The sequence below is a fragment of the Dipodomys merriami genome, unplaced genomic scaffold (genome assembly GCF_024711535.1).
Source record: "Dipodomys merriami isolate MVZ:Mamm:240054 unplaced genomic scaffold, mDipMer1.0.p SCAF_3, whole genome shotgun sequence".
NCBI lineage: Eukaryota > Metazoa > Chordata > Mammalia > Rodentia > Heteromyidae > Dipodomys > Dipodomys merriami.
Window position 1 is genome coordinate 81,885,353 of NW_027204492.1, and position 18,942 is coordinate 81,904,294.

Sequence of the window (18,942 nt, forward strand, 5' to 3'; positions counted from 1 at the left end):
GAGGGGTTACAATTACATGAGCAATGTAATGAGTACATTTCTTATCAAGCATTGTTGTCTCCTCCTTTGTTTTCCCCCCACCATCCCTGCCCTCCCATCTCCACGACTACACCCTCCTACCCTCCCCGCCCCCGCCAAAGTTGTAAAGTTCGTTTTTTGACAGCGTCTTGTACATCTCATTGTTGCAATGGGTCCACCTGTATACGTATTTAAACAATTTGTTTTTTCCCTTCCCCTCCCCAAATTATACCAACATCAAATACAGTGAAAACAGGGGTTATACCATGGGGGAGAGACATATAAAGCAATAAAAAAAATCACCTTATAAATACAATAGTAAGAAAGAAAAAAACCACTTGGGTCCTTACCTTGTGGTTCTTTTCGCCTAACATCAACTTATCTGACCATTTCTACTTGTCTCAGACATATACTAGTAATTGCAAATAAGGGAAACCATGGGACCTATGTTTCTTTGGGCCTGGCTTACTTCACTTAATATAATTTGTTCCAACTCTTTCCATTTCCTAACAAACGGGATAATGACATTCTTTCTGATGGAGGCATAGAATTCCATTGTGTATATATACCACATTTTATTGATCCATTCATCTACTGAGGGGCATCTGGGTTGGTTCCATATCTTAGCTATGGTAAATAGTGCTGCAATAAACATAGTTGTGCTGGTAGCTTTAGTATGGTCTTGTTTGTGATCATTTGGGTAAATGCCCAAAAGTGGGATTGCTGGGTCATAGAGGAACTCCATGTGGGGTCTTTTGAGGAACCTCTATACTACTTTCCAAAGTGGTAGAACAAGTTTACACCCCCACCAACAGAAGGTTCCCTTCTGTCCACATCCCCTCCAGCATCTGTTGTTATTAGAGTTGGAAATAAGAGTCTTATGGACTTTATTGCCCAGGCTGGCTTTGAACCAGCCTCAGCCTCCTGAGTAGCTAGGATTGTAAGCATGAACTACCAGCTCTTCCCCCCCCCCCCAGCTGCCCTTAACTGCAGCCATCCTATTTATGCTTTCTGTACTTTTTTGGGTTCTTTTTTTTTTTTTTTTGATTGGTTGTGGGGCTTGAACTCTGGTTTTGGGCACTGTCCCTGAGCTCTTCAGTTCAAACAGTACATACCACCACACTCAACTCTTTTTTAAAAAAGATTATTGTAAAGTTTATTAGGGGAGCAATATTTCCCCCAAGAGGGAGCACATGGCATCCATCCAGGTAGCAGGAAGAGTCTGGGGGTAAGAAGTGAGGTTGATGGGACCTCAGGTGGTCTGGGAGGAGAGAGAGAGGGGCCAACTGTAGTGCCCGAACTCCTGGGCAGAGAGGAGTTCAGGTCTGGGTGGAGCTGGGGACCAAAGGTGGGCATAATGCTTATATTCCCAGCTCTCCAACCTTTTTTTTTTTTAGATGAAATGTGAAACTTTTTTTGCCTGGGTTGTTCTGGAACCATGAAACTCCTTTCCTCTTTTTTCTCCCTCCTTCCCTCTTTCCGTCGAACTTCTTCCTTTAATTTCTTTCAAAAAGTCTCACTTCAGGCTCTGAATTTGCTATGTAGGCTCACCTCTATCTTGAGATCCTCCTTCCACATATTGGGATTATAGGCATATGCCATTATATCCTGCCTAAGCCTGAAGTATTTCAGTAATGCGTGATAATGCTATAATTTCTCACTATGAAGCCTGGGATAGCCTGTAATTCCCAATCCTTTTGCCTTACCTTCCCAAGTGCTGGTATTATAGGTATGAACCACCATACCCTTCTTGCTTTACTTACATCCACATTACAGGCTATCACATGTACTTATGTCTTTGATTAAGGATTTTTAGAAACAAATTAGCTATTGTTTAATAGCATTTGGGAGTTGAGTTATAAAATAATGATGGGCATTAAAAGAATGATCCAGTGTTTAATGTTAAGTAAATAGTTTATTTATTGTGTTTTGTTTGTAGGTCAAGTCTGGATTCTTCCATGAAAGTGATTCCAAAGCTGTTGCTAAATCTATTAGAGATCGAGTAACCCTGATTAAAAAGACAAGGGAGAAGAAGCCTGCTAGCTGTTCTGAAGAACGCCGGGATTCTCAGTGCAAGTCTACAGGGAATGTACTCCCTCAGCAACAGACTGCAACTTTGCCACCTGCTCCTGTTCAGCACAATGGGGCTGAAAGTGAAGAAACAGAAGTTGATCAACATGTTCGACAGCAACTTCTCCAGAGAAATCCACAGCAGCCCTGCTTCTCTGTTAGAGGTAAAATAGTTACACTTCATAAAAACAAATCAATGTCCAGTTATATTCCCTTAGTTTTAAATGGCATGTGTGTGCTTTTCAGAGCCTTTGGCTATCTATTATTTTATCTAGCCTTTTACAAAGCCCCAGAAGTAGACACCAGGGAGTTTGTTCTCCCCACTCTCCCTCCTGTTCCTGAGCTTTGCTCAAAGCTAGCACACTACCATTTGCCACAGCTACACTTCCAGCCCTTTTGGTGGTTAATTGGAAATAAGAGTCTTACAGACTTTCTTGGCCAGGCTGACTTTAAACTGCGATTGCCAGCTCTCAGCCTCCTAAGTACCTACCTGAGTAGCTAGGATTACAGGCATGAGCCACTGGCATCCAGTTCTATCCCCTTTTTAAAATTAAGTGGAACGTCTGTCAGTGACTGTCTACTGTGTTAGTTGTAGGAGGATTATACTGTGCCAACTAATTTTGTTCACAGAAAAAAAAATGACCTTGCTAACAAGTTAAGAGTCTTGCTAAATTTTAGTTGTTCATGGCTCTGATACTCAGGATGCTGAGATCTGAGGATTGTAGTTTGAAGCCAGTTGAGAAAGGAAAGTTTCTGTGACTCATCTCCAATTAAGCACCACAAACCTGGAATTGGAGCTTTCTAGCCTTGAGCAAAAAAGCTCAGTAACAGTGCCCAAGCCCTGAAGTTGAATCCCCAGAATCAGTACAAAATAAATAGCCTAACATAAATCCTTTTTTTTTGGTTGGTTGTAGGGCTTGAACTGTGGGCCTGGGCGCTGTCTCTCAGCTCTTGAGCTCAAGCACTCTACCTCTTGAGCCACACAGCACCCCTTCCGGTTTTCTGCTGGTTTATTAGAGAGAAGAGTTTCATGGACTTTCCTGCCTGGGCTGGCTTTGAACCAAGATCCTCAGATCTCAGCCTCCTGAGTAGCTAGGATTACAGGTGTGAGCCACCAGCACCGGGCTAACAGAAATCTTTCTTTTTGTTGTTGTTGGTTGTGGGGCTTGAACTCTGGGCTTGGGCACTGTCCCTCAGCTCTTCAGCCCAAGGCTAGTGCTCTACCACTTGAGCCACAGCACCATTTCCGGTTTTCTGGTAATTAATTGCAGATAAGAGTCTCACGGACTTTCCTGCCCAGGCTGGCTTTGAACCGCCATCCTCAGATCTCAGCCTCCTGAGTAGCTAGGATTACAAGCGTGAGCCACCAGCACCCTGAGTAATATGCATCTTTTAACAAAGATAGTTTAGAACTAAAGATAAAATTTATTTCTCGGGCTGGGAAGGTGGCTCAGTGGTAGATTGCTTGCCTTGCATGCATGAGGCCCTGGGTTAAATTCCTCAGTACCACATGAGCAGAAAAATCCAGAAGTACCACTGTGGCTCAAGTGGTAGAGCACTAGCCTTGAGCTGAAGAACTGAGGGACAGTGCCCAGGCCCAGAGTTTAGGCCCCACGACCAACAACAACAAAAAAATTATTTATCGAGAAAGAATTTTCTAGATGTTGAAACAATTAGCATTTTAGGCACTGTTATAAACATAAAATCTCTAAGTTTTTCTGCTGTAATTGACTGTGTAAAGACATAGTACTTGGGGCTGGGAAGGTGGCTCAGTGGTAGAGCGCTTGCCTTGCATGCCTGAGGCCCTGGGTTCGATTCCTTAGCACCACATAAGCAAAAAAAGAAAAAAGCCAGAAGTAGCACTGCGGCTCAAGTGGTAGAGCGCTAGCCTTGAGCTGAAGACCTGAGGGACAGTGCCCAGGCCCAGAATTCAGGCCCCATGACAGGACCCCCTGCCCCCCCAAAAAAAGACATAGTACTTACATAGAAAATAATCAATTTTTTTGCAAAAATAGCATTTTTCTTCCATTTCTAGAAGAGAATATGACACATTAAAAAAAAAATCTTTGTGTATGGGGTAGGTATTAGAGCTTGAATTCAGGTCCTAGGCACTATCCTTTACCTTTTTCCACTCAAGGTTGGTGCTCTACCACTTGAATCACCTCTCTACTTTCAACATCTTAGTGGTTAGAGATGAGCCTCAGGTACTATCCTGCCTAAGCTGGCTTTGAACCATGATCCTCAGATCTCAGCCTCTAGAGTAACTAGGACTAGCCGGGATTACAGGCATGAACCAGTGGTGCCCCATGTGAGATCTGTGTGTGTGTATGTGTATATGCGTATGTGGCCATTGGTGTAATCCAGGGCCTTGCACATGTTAGACAAGCAATTGATCACTGAGCTATATCACCAATCCTGGGGTTGATTTTTTTCTTTTTTCTTTTTTTTGCATTAACTGGAGTTTGAACTCAGGGCCTCCAGCACACTTGGCTTGATTTCTCAGCTTACCCTGTATACTGTACCTCTTGAGCCATGCCTCCAGATTATGAAGTTGATTTTTATGTGCTTGTATTTAGGTTTGTTTTTTTAAAGAAAAAATTAAGGCTGGGGAAGATAAGTGTGGTATTGTTTGCCTAGAATCCCAGCTTTGGCGAGGCTGAAACAAGAGCACTGAGAGTTTGAGGCTAGCCTGGCTATACACCAAAACCTTGTCTCACAGCCTCCCCGACCTGTTTTTTAAGACTAGAAATTCACTCAGTGGTAGAGTACATATTTGTCATGTATGAAGCCCTAGGTTGTATTAAAAAAAAAACAATAAAAAAGAGGAGAAAATTTTAGTTATGCCACTCTATTGACATTTCATTGATTCATAGAGTTTACATGGTGTTTTTTTTTTTTTCCTTCATTCGTGGGGCTTGAACTCTGGGCCTGGGCACTGTCCCTCAGCTCTTCAGCTCAAGGCGAGCACCCTACCACTTGAGCCACAGCGTCACTTCCGGCTTTCTTTTTCTTTTTGGCTTATGTGGTGCCGAGGAATCGAACCCAGGGCCTCATGCATGCAAGGCAAGCGCTCTACCACTGAGCTACCTTCCCAGCCCTCTTTTAGGTTTTATATAGAGAAAATACATATAAATATAAAATATATCAATATATAATATATAAATATATGATGTATATATAAGATATATGTATATACACATGCATAAATGTGTATATATATATGTTATTTGAGCTGTCTGGTTGTATAGTAGAAAAGACATTAAAGCAACACTTACTGCTTACTGCTACTTATTTTTAGCATTTGGACATTCTACTTGAAGTTTTTCTTTTTACCTGTTGCTTGTTCTCTTTGTTATAGGTGACAATTTGCCTGACACAGGAGCTGGATCAGTTATGCCTTCAGAAACTTCAAGTCAGCCCAATATAGCCTATTCATCAAACCAGCCAATTGGTTCCCAACTGGTTTCTAACATCCCACAGGCTGATATAAATGTTCCAGGGCTAATTTATCCATCTCAGCAATTAGTAGGACATTGCCAGCAAATTTCAGGGGTGAGGTGAAATGTTAGATTTTTAATATACAATCATATATTTCCTAAAATGGAAAAGTTTATTCTTAATGTTTCCCCCCTTATTTCACAGTTGCCGATGCAGCCAAACCTAACTCAGCCCCAAGTTTTACCTGTGGTTCAAGGTCAGTCTTCTGTTTTGCCTGTACAAGTTGTTGGACCTACAGTTGTTTCACAGCCACAAGTTTCTCCATTATCTACCCAGAAGATCTCACAGGTAAATGTAATACCTGTTTTTATAAGCTATATATTAATTTAAACAAATATAATACTGCCTAGATGTTTCTTTTCTTTTTTGTGCTGGTACTGGGCCTTGAACTCAGGGCTTCACACTCTTGCTTAGCATTTTTGCTCAAGGCTGGCACTCCACCACTTGAGACACACCTGTACTTCCAGATTATATTTTTACTGGTTAATTGGAGGTAAGAGTCTCTCATATTTGTCTCCTTAGGCTGTCTGTGAACCATGATCCTCAGATTTCACTGTCTCCTGAGTACCTAGGATTACAGGCCTGGTCTACTAGTGCCCCTGTCTAGATTTTTCTGACAAGCAAAGATTCTCTTTCCTAAATTTATCATAGTGCCCGGCGCCGGTGGCTCACGCCTGTAATCCTAGCTGCTCAGGAGGCTGAGATCTGAGGATCACGGTTCAAAGCCAGCCCGGGCAGGAAAGTCCGTGAGACTCCTATCTCTAATAAACCGCTAGAAAACCGGAAGTGGTGCTATGGCTCAAGCGGTAGAGCGCTCGCCTTGAGCTGAAGAGCATAATGACAGCGCCCAAGCCCAGAGTTCAAGCCCCACAACCAACAAAAAAAAATGTTGGGCTGGGAAGGTGGCTCAGTGGTAGAGCGCTTGCCTTGCATGCCTGAGGCCCTGGGTTCGATTCCTCAGCACCACATAAGCAAAAAGCCAGAAGTGGTGCTGTGGCTCAAGTGGCAGAGCACTAGCCTTGAGCTGAAGAGCTGAGGGACAGAGTTCAGGCCCCATGACTGGACCCCCAAAAAAAATGTTATCATAATTTACATAAAGGTTACTGAGCGCTAAAAGTTAGTTTATGCTTTCTTGCATTCAAGACATTTCTCTTGAGGATGCACCTAATGTAGTATAAGTAGAATCTAGAAGCACTACTTGTATAATTAGAGAAGAAACAGCAAACTCAGTATGTAGACAAAAGATCTATTTAGAACTCTAATTTCTTTTTCTTTGTTAAATAGTGTTTTTCTTCATATTGTCCTTTTCCAGCTTGACAGTAGAGGTCTATGTGTCGCAGTTAATTAGAAGTTGTTTCTCATAGACCTTCATATTTTTTAGCACATTCCTCTACATTCTTGGCTTGATTTTGGTTCGTGTTTATTTCTATTGGATAAATAAGGAAAAGCGTTTTGACTTTCAAACTCATGAAGTCAGTATTACTCATTTCTAACAATGAGTAAACAGTCTTTGAGTTCATGTATTCAACATTGTGTCCTGGTTGCCTAAGTTATGGACTCTGAACACATAATTGGGCTTTTCTTTGCTGTTACTAATTTTCTGCCTCTCCACACACCTCGTTACCATTTCCTGAATGTGCCTTTCCTATGTGGGAGTCAGATGGTCTAAGCCTTTCGCAGTGTCTACCAGCTGGTTTCTTTTTATGAGATTGATGTATAGTCGGTTCTAGTTAAGCAACAAACTTTTAATGATTGCTACCTTCTGAGATTATAAAAAAGTTATGATATGAGGGGCTGGGGTTTTAGCCCAGCGGAAGGGCGCCCACCAGGCGCGCACAAGGCCCTGGGTTCGGTCCTCAGCCCTGGAAAAAAAAATTTTGATATGATCCTTGCCCTCAAAGAGGTCACAATCTTATAGGAGAAAGCATACACATACTTAGCAAATGCCTACAGTCTGCTGGAAGTAGATTTAGTCTGATATAGTTGAGTGTGCCTAGTATTTGGAAAGCGTTTATGAGTGATATGGTAAGTATCTATAATTGAGATGAATGTGTGGTTGATTTATCTCTTTCTACAAATATACTATAAAGTATGTTGAATGGATGCCTGGATTTAATTTAGGTTTAGCCACATATGTATAGAGACATGTATTTAATTAAGTCTTGGTTCCAGAATTTAAAGAAGTTTACAAGACTGTTCTGGAATATTTTTTTGCTTATTGAAAAATAATGCCTGTGTCAGGTATGGTGGCATTCATCTGAAATCTTAAAACTTGGGAGGCTGAGACAAGAGGATTGTAACTTTGAGGCCAACCTGAGCTACATAGTGAGTACCAGGTCAGTCTGGGCTGCATAGTGAGACCCCATCTTTAAAAAAAACTGGTAATAATAATAAATAACTTTAAAATGATGCCCATAAAATTAGGAAGAAGTGACAATTACCTGTTATCCCTCTTACTAGAGATCACTTGCTGTTAGTGTTTGAGGATATAGCCTTTGGATTTCTCTTTTCTCTATAAAATACATGATTTTATAGACACAAATTTCTATTGTACTGGTATTTTTGGTAGTCTGTCCTTATCAACTACTATGTAAAAAGCACCTAAGCAATCATTTGACATTTGGCCTTTTCTGAACATGGTGGCCCAAGCTCTAGGAGTCATTACAGACAATGTACATTTATTAATCAGTCCTCTCCTGACTTTCTGAGCGAACACTTATGTTCATTTTACAGTATTGAAACCCTTTGAGTTTTCTCTTAGGACTTTTACTGGCTTGTATGTGAAGATAACCAGTTCTTTTAATCTGTGTCAGAGTTTCAATGAGTTAAATGTGGTAAGTGCAATAAACAAGAAAGCATGAGCAGTATATTGCTGGGACTACTCTCAGATGCTTCATGTATTCAACTCACATTTACTCATGGAATTTTATAAACCTAATGCTATATCACCTTTTGGGTAATTTGAGGAACATTTTAAAATACAGTACTATTTTATCAGTCTGTTTGGAACAGTCCCATTAAATGGGCACGGTATGTGCATTTGTAATTTCAATTTTCCTTGCACCAACACTAGGAACTGCAGCTGGCCCTTGGAGCAGATGAACAAACTTCAACCTAACACATGACTTTAGACTTGTCCGTTACTGAAATTCCACAACCAATCCCTTCTGCTGTTTTTCCTCAGACATTGCCTACTTCACAGATGACTTTCCAGCATCCAACAGTTGGTCTTCAACTTGAGCCTGGCCCCACATGGGAATCAGGCATTAACTAAAGCACCAGATGCCAATCAGCCTTCTAGTTCCTTCCCGGTTAATCACTCTTGAGCTTTGTTGAATCATTCTTCTGCCCAGTATATTAGCAGTGCACAGAATGCAGCTTGCATTGTTCAGCTTCCTTCTGATTCAATTGTGGGGCATTCATGGGTCTTTCAGCCTTCACCAAAGGTACACTTAATATCACAGCCATACCAGTGATACATCAGAAATGAACAACTCCAAGTTTTTCAGTGCCACAAAACCAGATTGTGCATTTGAAGGAGCCTTACTTCCAAGCCTCTGTTCTGCAGCAGCCATTATTTTTACAACCTAAGATTATGTTAGCTCCACAGAAAAATGTTCAGCAGGATTGTATTCTGCAGGAGTATGAAGCCCTTATAAGTCAGCAGCAACCAAAGGTTGGTATTGAAAGTGTGACTCAGTCCAGGGAATAGCCATCTTACTCTGTTGACCACACTTATCCAGGCCCATTCACAGAACTACCACCTTTCCCACTGAAGGCTCCTGAGCAGCTGTCCTTTGTGACACATCCCCAGGAACAAACTTTTTATTCCCCACAGTCAACTTACCAAAGGCCAGCTGCAGTACAGCCTATGACTTCACTGCTAGCCCCAGAGCATCTATCTACTTGACACTATACAATCCCCGTCAGCCAACTCCATGCAGACTTCTTAACCAGGCCCACCTTCAGTACAGTCCACTTGTCTTGTGCAGACAGACTAACTGGCATATGCAATCCGGTCAGTTCACCCTAGGAAGCCTATGAATCAGCCTGCTTCTCAGACACTGCCTATTGAACGTGTCTTTCACTCAGAACAGACTGTTTACACCATCCAGGTAACTGAACAGACAACCTTCATAACCCAGCAAGTATACACAGTAAACCCTCCAGAGAGTAAACACATACATATTACAAACTCTGCAACTGAGAAGTTAGACTCTGTACCATCTTGTGTAACACGGACTTCTGAACAAGAAACCTATTTGATAGGGCTGGGAAGGTGGCTCAGTGGTAGAGCGCTTGCCTTGCATGCCTGAGGCCCTGGGTTCGATTCCTCAGCACCACATAAGCAAAAAGAAAAAAGCCGGAAGTGGCGCTGTGGCTCAAGTGGTAGAGCGCTAGCCTTGAGCTGAAGAGCTGAGGGACAGTTCCCAGGCCCAGAGTTCAGGCCCCACAACTGACCGCCCCCCCCAAAAAAAGAAACCTATTTGATACAACTCAAAGACAGTACTTCTTTAACATTGGAGCAAAAGAGGTACTTGACACCACCCTCAAGTGCATAGACACATTCTACTGTGCCTTTATTTGGTGTTCAACATTTAGTGTCTACATCCCAAGCAAATGTCAGTTTGGGATACCAGCAACTAAAATCTCAAGCCCAGTCATTTAGCATTACATCTCAGGGGAAGTAGAGGAAAAATTCAATACCTTGACCTTCATTCAGCAGACCTCTTCACAGGCTCAGTTCCAGCCCCCTCATTTCCCCCCACAGCTATCCCAATCACATTTAATACCAAGCCAGGTTTCTCACTCAGCTTTCATTCAGCATCAGCAGATGACTCATTCATTTCATAGACAAGCACAGAAGATTCATCAGTTGCCTACTCAAGAAGGTTCCATAAATAAAAGCAGCAGTGTTTGTAGCCAACATTCTTCTGCTTCACAGCAGCATCAGATACCTGTTTGGCAGACACCTATCCAAATTCAGCCATTACCAGGTATTCCACAGACCATTCCAAACACACTCCAGATTTTACCTCCCTTGTAACAACAGTTGCTGCCAGTGGCAGTAGAACAGCAATATAAAATACAACCTTTAGAGCAGCCTCAAGTATTTCAGGCATTAAACGGTAGTAAGACTTTTCCCCCACCATAAAAACCAGTGCAGCACCAGCCAGCATGCCTCCAGCAGCAGTGGGCTGGCTAGCCCACAGTAGCAGCCATTTTCTAGTTTAGCATCTGTTCCTGGCTTCTCAGAGCCACAATTACAACAACAGATCCTCTATCAAAACTCTGGGATAGTGCTTCAAAATCGGATGTCATCTTTTGTTTACCTTCTTTCTGAGCATTCGAGTACAGGCTTCTACTACCTGTCAGAACATTTCTGTGTTACAAACACAGCAGCATTTACAAGGCCAAGAAATTCTGAAGGTAAATCCTCCTGGGGGAACAATGCACATTACTAATTTTTTTTCTGTTGTGTTCCAGGATCAGAGAGAGAGTGAGCTCTAGTTAACAGAACCCTTGGCTGGGATTCACAGTCACTATTCCTGGCCTATTTCCTTATTCACTGGGAGACCCTGAATTAAGTCTTTTCTAAGTTTCCATGATTCTAAAGTAAAAAAGAATTAGGCCAAATTGCATCAACAAAAATGAGCACCTGTTTGATATCTAGAAATGAATAAAATACAAGAATTCCTTTTGCCACTGAGTTTTGTTGTCTATATGAAATACAGATGATAGTCATTATAAAAATTAAATTATACAGTACAAAATTTGCTGGGGAAGAAATTAGAAAGTGGGCTATAGTTTTAAAGTAGCCATCAGGGTAGGTATCATTGAGAAAATAACATTTGATCAAACAGTAGAATTAGGTAAGAATCAAGAATGTATGTTCTAGGCAGAGGGAATATAGGTGCCAAGGAATTAAAGGAGGAATGTGTCTGGCATATTTGAAGTTTTAACAAAGAGTTCAGTGTAGCTGTTTACAATCTTTTGGTTCTAAAATGCTAGGTGGCTATGCTTCTCTTATTCTAGATTTATAATAAAACACTGCCTTGGTGGGATGGAAATTAACACTATGGAGTGACTCCTAAGTGCCAAATGTTGTATGTTGTGTGTGTGTGTATGAGAGAGAGGGAGAGAGGGAGAGAGAGAGAGAGAGAGAGAAAGAGAGAGAGAGAGAGAGAGAGAGAGAGAGAGAGAGAGAGAGAGAGAGAGAGAGAGAGAGAGAGATTGAGGTTGCACATACCTTGGTAAATGTTTTGCTGCTGAATTGTGGCCCCAGATCCCAAAACACTACTATAAAGGCATTGCATATGATGCCTCATATCAGTCCTGTGGTCAGAGTCCTTGCTCCATGGGTAAGGAAGGTGAGGATCACAGAGGTGGAGTAATTTATTCAGTATCAAAAAGGAGAGATGGGCTGGGAATGTGGCTTAGTGGTTGAGTGCTCGGCTAGCAAGCATGAAGCCCTGGGTTTGATTCCTCAGTACCACATAAACAGAAAAGGCTAGAAATGGTGCTGTGGCTCAAGTGGTAGAGTGCTAGTTTTGAGCAAACAAGCTCAAGGACTGTCCAGGCCTTGAGTTCAAGCCCCAGGTCTGTCAAAATAAAAGGAAAGACAAGCTGGGCACCTATGTCTCATGCCCTGTAATCTTAGCTACTAAGGAGAGTGAGATCTGAGTCTCGTAGTTTGAAGCCAGCCTGGTCAGGAAAGTCTGTGAGACTCTCATATCCAATTAAACAGCCCAAGTCCAGAAGTGGAGGTGTGGCTCAAGTGGTAGAGTACTAGCCTTGCAAAAAAAAGTTCAAGGACAGTGTCCAGGCCCTGAATTCAAGCCCCAAGACCGGCACACACACAGAAAAGGAGAGACAAACTTCCTCTAGAGGCTGTGAGTTCAGTCATTATACTACATAACTCCTTTTGCTAGAATTGGAACAAAAGGGCATGATAACTTTTGTGAGATTTACTTTTAGCTCATGGAATTAATTAAATTAGTTAAAAGAAAGAATGGACAATCTAGTTCTTTGTTTTTCCCTCTTTGACATTTAGATATATCTGAAAGACTAAAGTTTGAGTTTGGCTAATAAAATCTTTTGAGATCCATACATAAAAGATATGCTGTATTTTAAGAGTTATTTTTGTGTCTGTGCTGGTCGTGGGACTTGAACTCAGGGTCTGGGGACTGTCCCTGAGCTTCTGTGTGCAAGGCTAGCACTATACCACTTGAGCCATAGGTTTAGATTCTTGTTGGTTAATTTGAGATAAGATTCTCAGGGACTTTCCTGCTAAAACTGGCTTTAAACTATAATCTTCAGACTTTACCTCCCTGAGTAACTAGGATTACAGGCATGAGCCACTGGCAATCAGCAAGAGTTATTATTTTTCATATGCGAGTACTGGGGCTTGAAGTCAGGGCCTGGGCAACTGTTCTTTAGCTTTTTTTTTTTGCTGAAGGCTGGTGCTCTAACACTTGGCATACCCACTTCTGGCTTTTTGGTGGTTTATTGGAGATAATTGTCTCTGGAACTTGTCTGTTCCAGCTGGCTTTGAACTGTGATCCTCAGATCTCAGCCTCCTGAATAGCTAGGATTATAAGCATAAACCTCCAATGCCTTCTTATAAGAGTTATTTTCTGGTGGTGATATATTACTATTCCAAAAAGCACATGCTTCAGATATTATTTATTTTTATAACATTTACTGTTCATCAAGGGCATAAATTTTAATGAATTCCAAGCATTGTATTATGTGCATACTGACTCCTAGCAAGACTAAGCAAAGATAACTATCTTTGTAGCCTAAATTTCTTTACTCAGGGTTTATTTCTGTGGAATAAGTTTTTACAAAGCACAAAGGTTTTTTACAAATCAGAATATCCAATTCTGTGGGCAAGTTTTATGCATACTTTCCTTATATAAGTAAAAAAATGTTCAAGCTGGTAACCAGTAGCTCACACCTGTAATCCTAGCTCTGAGGAGGCTGAGATCCAAGTATCAGCATTCAAGAGCAGTCTGGGTAGAAGTGGAACTGTGGCTCAAGCCATGAACCAAAAAGCTCAGAGACAGTATCTAGGCTCTGAGTTCAAGACACACTACCAACACACACACACACACACACACACACACAGAGTATTTTATTTGAGATTTCAGATGCACCTAATAGTTGAAAAATATTGTAGCATGAACACCCTTGTTTCTTAGCTTTTGCTATATTGATCGATATTGATACTGATATTGAGCTCTTCAGGCTGTTGTTTACCCACCTGACACAGAATATAGACAGACTGTTGTTTATCTCTATTAATCTATCTTGCTTTTCTAATGCATTTCAAAGCTTAATTTTCTTTTTTTTTTTTGGGGGGGGGGTCCAGTCGTAGGGCCTGAACTCTGGCCCTGGGCGCTGTCCCTCAGCTCTTCAGCTCAAGGCTAGCGCTCTACCACTTGAGCCATAGCACCACTTCTGGCTTTTTTCTTTTTGCTTATGTGGTGCTGAGGAATCGAACCTAGGGCCTCAGGCATGCAGGGCAAGCGCTCTACCACTGAGCCACCTTCCCAGCCCCAAAGCTTAATTTTCTGACACCAGTATCCATAACACTTTTAGCATACATATCCTTGACTAGAATTCAGTATTTTCTTTGAATATTTTGTTCAAATTCATACCCAGTAAAATGCACAGAGTATAATTTTGAGTTTTGACTAATGTTTACAGTTGTATATAAATAATTGTTAAAATTTATCAGGTGTTAACCATAAAATATATTGCAAATAGTCAACTGTGCTATTTTGTTGGTCATCGTGGGGCTTGAGCTCTGAGCCTGGGCACTGTCCCTGAGTTCTTCAGCTCAAGGCTAGTACTCTACCACTCGAGCCACAGCGCCACTTCCTGCTTTTTGTTTATGTGGTACTGAGGAATAGAATCAAGAGCTTCATGCATGCTAGGCATGCATTCTACCAGTAAGCCACATACCTAGCCCCAGCTGTGCTATTATATGCATGAAAAAGCATAGAAAGTTTGTGACAAATAGGCTTGCTGGGTTCCAGTAAAGCTTTGTTAACAAAAACAGGTGTGCACCAAATTTGTCCTATAGGGTATAACTTGCCACCCTGATTGAGAATATTGCTATTACTACCAAGGTCCCTATTGGGCTGAAAACCTACCTCAGGTGGATAGAACATCTGCCTAGCAATGTCAAGGTCCTGAGTTCAAACTCCAGTTCCACCAAAAATAAATTCCTTGGTGCCCTTCAATCCCTGTAGTCTGTCTTCCCCACACTATTCCAATATGCAAACCTGAGAGAGAGACAGAGAGGGACAGAGAGAGATGGATGTAGCTCAGCTTATTCTGGATATTCATATAAATGAAATCAGAACAATATATACTCTTCTGTCATTGAACATGTTTTTGAGATTGATCCAAGTTGTGTTATATGAATCAGTACCTTCCTCTAGCTACAATTACAGGCATGAGCCACCAGCACCCAGCTTGTTTTTTTTCCTATTGATATATATTAGATTACACTGATTTCAAGTATTAAAACAGTCTTGCATTCTTAGAATAAACTTACTTGTTCATGTCATATTATATTTTTATACATTGTTGGATTAATTTGCTAATTTTTTGTTAAAGATTTTTGTATTTTAAGTTTGTGAGAGATATTATTGTGACATTCACTTCTACAGATTCAATCAGGTGCTGAGTATAGGGTACTACTATCCCTAAGTAAAATTATAGATTCATGTAGTTCTCCTGTTAGCTTAGTCATTTTTTTTCTATCTCTTTTGAAACTCTCTTGTTAGTTACATAAACAAGATGGTGGATTGATTTTTTTTTTTTTTTTACCGTTATGTCCCTTTTCACATCTAGTAATTTTCTTTCCTGTAAAGTCTACTTTATCTGATGGAACAAATGCACTCTTGCTTTTTTTTTGAGTAATATCAGCATGGCACATCCTTTTCTGTCCTTCCAACCTGTCTTGTGTTTAAGGTGAATTTCTTGCAGAAAGCATATAGTTGGTTTTTTTTTTTATTGTTACTATAAAGGTGATGTACAGAGGGGTTACAGTTACATGAGTCAGGTAATAAGTACATTTCTTTTTGGACAATGTCACCCCTTCCCTTGCTCTTTCCAAGTTTTTCCCTCCTATCCCCACCCACAAGTTCGTTTCCAACATAATATCTACTGAGAACCACTGCTGTATTTATTTGTTCACCATTTGTCCCTCCATTTCTGTGCCCCCATTTACCCTCCTAAAGACAGATGAACAAGTTTAAAAAAAAAGAAAAAAAAAGAACAAAGAAAAAAACCTCTTGTTTCCATTGACTGGAGTTTATTTCAATAAATATTTATGTGATCACAGGCACATAGGCAATTGAGCCTTTGTGATCCATCTCTAAGAACATGTTTTTGCCAGTCCTCGGGCTTGAACTCAGGGTCTGGGCACTGTCTCTGAGGTTCTTTTACTCAAGGCTAGTGTTCTACCACTTGAGCCACAGTGCCATTTTTAGCTTTTTGTCTTTATGTGGTACTGAGAAATCTAACCCAGGTCTTCATGCATGCTAGGTAGGCACTCATCCACTAAGCCACTTTCCCAGCCCCTATATAGATTATTTTTTTGTTGGTCGTAGGGCTTTGAACTCTAGGCCTAGGCACTATCTCTGAGCTCTTCAGCTAAAGGTGAGTGCTCTACAACTTTAGCCACAGCACCACTTCTGCTTTTCTGGTGACTAATTGGAGGTAAGAGTCTCATGGACTTTCCTGCCTAGGCTGGATCCTCAGATCTCAGCCTCCTGAGTAGCTAGGATTACAGGTGTGAGCCACTGATACCCAGCTATAGATGTTTTTAATTCATATTTTTATCCATTCTACCAGCACTGTTAATTTGTTTATTAAGACCATTTCCATTTGAAGTAAGTATTTATATGTTAGGACTTATGCCTAACATTTCTGTGTTTAATTTTTTTTCTATGAATTTCCCTTCTCTATTTCTCTTTTCATGTCTGCCTGTGGGCTACTTAAAATTTTTGCAGGACGTCTTTCTTGTTTTATTTATATTTTTTGGAGTATAATTATATAGTTTTCATTAGTTGTTTGATGGTACCAAATATATATGTGTGTATGTTACATATGTGTGTGTGTATGTGTGTACATGTGCATATTCTACCCTAATGATACTTTATTTTTTAGGTGGAGCATTGAAACTTTTTTTACATTTAAACTGCTTTTCAGCTCACATTTTTTCTGTATAATTGTTTCAAATATTTCCTGCACATATATGTGCATCATAATAGATCCTTTTTTTGTGATGGTTCTGGGGCTTGACCTTGGGGCCTTGGTGCTATCAGTGTTTTTGTACTCAAAGCTTGCACTCTACCACTTAGCCACAGCTCATACTTCCAGATGTTGTTATAAATTATGTATCAAACATTAATTTTTTTTGTCAGTCATGGGGCTTGAACTCAGAGCCTGGGCACTGTCCCTGAAGTCTTCAGCTCAAGGCTAGCGCTCTACCACTTGAGCCACAGTGCTACTTCCATTTTTCTGGTGGTTAATTAGAGATAAGGGTCTCAAGGACTTTACTGCATCCTTGAACCACATCCTCAGATCTCAGCTTCCTGAGTAGCTAGGATTACAGGTCTGATCCACTGGTACCCAGCGCTCAACCATTAATTTAAGATAATCACGAGAAGAATGATGTATTCTTCTATATTTTTTCAATTCAACACATCAGTTTATGAGCACATCTTCAACAATTCACCCCTTCCATCATTCTCCCTCATCTCTACCAACCCCATCTATCTACTTAAGTTACCCAGATCCATTTTCACATTTGTACATTGAGAGTAGGGTACTGAGGTTCCTGAGTAGAATTATAGATTTCTTTGCTAATTATTCCTCTCTCCATTTGTCTTCCCCTCTCCCCTTGAATCCCATCTCCCTGTGATAAATCATGTTTCAGTTTCCTGGTATTTATTTTGTTAGATTGTAAATAGTAAATTGAGCACCATTGGAATTGTACCCTTTGTATACAATACTTTAGTCAATTTGTGCATGTAGTGATATGACCTGGTATAGTTTTTTTTCTTTCCTTTTTGTTTTTGCCAGAATTTGTGTTTAAACCCAAGGTTAGGGCATTCTCCTTTAGCTTTTTCACTCAAGTCTGGTACTGTACCAGTTGAGCTCCACTTCTGTTTTTTATTATTAATAAGTTTTTTATTGTGAAAATATTACACAGAGGGGTTACAATTACATGAGCAAGGTAATGAATATATTTCTTATCAAGCATTAATGCCTCCTCCTTTGTTTCCCCTTACCATTGCCCTCCCTTCTTCCACACACACCCCTTTTTTTGCAATTGGAGATAAGACTCTCCTAGACTTCCCTGCCCAGGCTGTTTTTGAACCTTGATTCTCAGATTTTAGCCTCCTGAGTAGCTAAGATTATGGGTGTGAGCTACTGGCACAGGGCTTTATTCACCGTTATTTTAATCCATGAATTGTTATTTCCTTTCTGAAATTCAAAACATACTCCTTTTTTTCCTTTATAGAGCTTCCTTTTTCATTCTTTAATACATCTGATAAAGACAGGTTCACTTTTGTTTTTTCATCTGAGTTTTTCTCCTTCATTCTGAAGATTTCTCTTCCTGGTTATAGATTTTGTAATTTACAGTTGTTGTGCTACTTCCTTTAGTGCTCCATATTTTCAGATGAGAAATTTGCTGTCATTAAAATTGACCTCCTAAGCTAGGCATCGTTGGCTCATGCCTGTAATCCTAGCTACTCAGGATGCTGAGATCTGAGGATTGATGTTCAAAGCTAACACCTGCAGGAAAGTCTTTGAGATTCCAGTCTTCACTTAACTACCAGAAATGGAGTTGTGGGTCAAAGTGGTAGAGCACTAGCCTTGAGCAAAAAAGCTCAGGGACAGTGCTCAGGTCCTGAGTTCGAGCCCCATGACCCACAAAAAAAATGACCTAATACCAGTGTATATCTTTTGAAGTTCACTCAGCGTCATGGATTTGTGTTTTATATCCTTAGCCAATTTTGGGATGTTTTCACCTATCACTTTTTTGAATATTTTTTTGTTTCTATGTTTTTGTTATCTCTTTCTACTGCTCTAATTATGTGCTTTTTTTCAGTGCTAGAGATCAATTCTAAGACCTTATGCATGGTAGACAAGCACTGTACTGCTGAGTTACATGCATATTGTTGCTTTTTTAAAATGTTCCCTCTATTCCAATGTCCTATTTTTTTTTTAATATTATTATAGCCGGGCACCGGTGGCTCATGTCTGTAATCCTAGCTACTCAGGAGGCTGAGATCTGAGGATCGCAGTTCAAAGCCAGCCAGGGCAGGA

General features: G+C 40.6%; 1 protein-coding gene across 3 annotated transcripts in view; it reads left to right on the top strand.

The window, feature by feature from the left end:
* Wnk3 (WNK lysine deficient protein kinase 3) overlaps positions 1-18,942 on the top strand; it is a 150,433-nt gene that overhangs the window by 66,157 nt on the left and 65,334 nt on the right. For all 3 annotated transcript variants that reach the window (XM_070040399.1, XM_070040401.1, XM_070040400.1), the window contains exons 8-10: positions 1,958-2,252; positions 5,447-5,640; positions 5,731-5,874. In XM_070040399.1, coding sequence (XP_069896500.1) covers positions 1,958-2,252; positions 5,447-5,640; positions 5,731-5,874 — 633 coding nt within the window. The remainder of the gene's footprint in view (positions 1-1,957; positions 2,253-5,446; positions 5,641-5,730; positions 5,875-18,942) is intronic.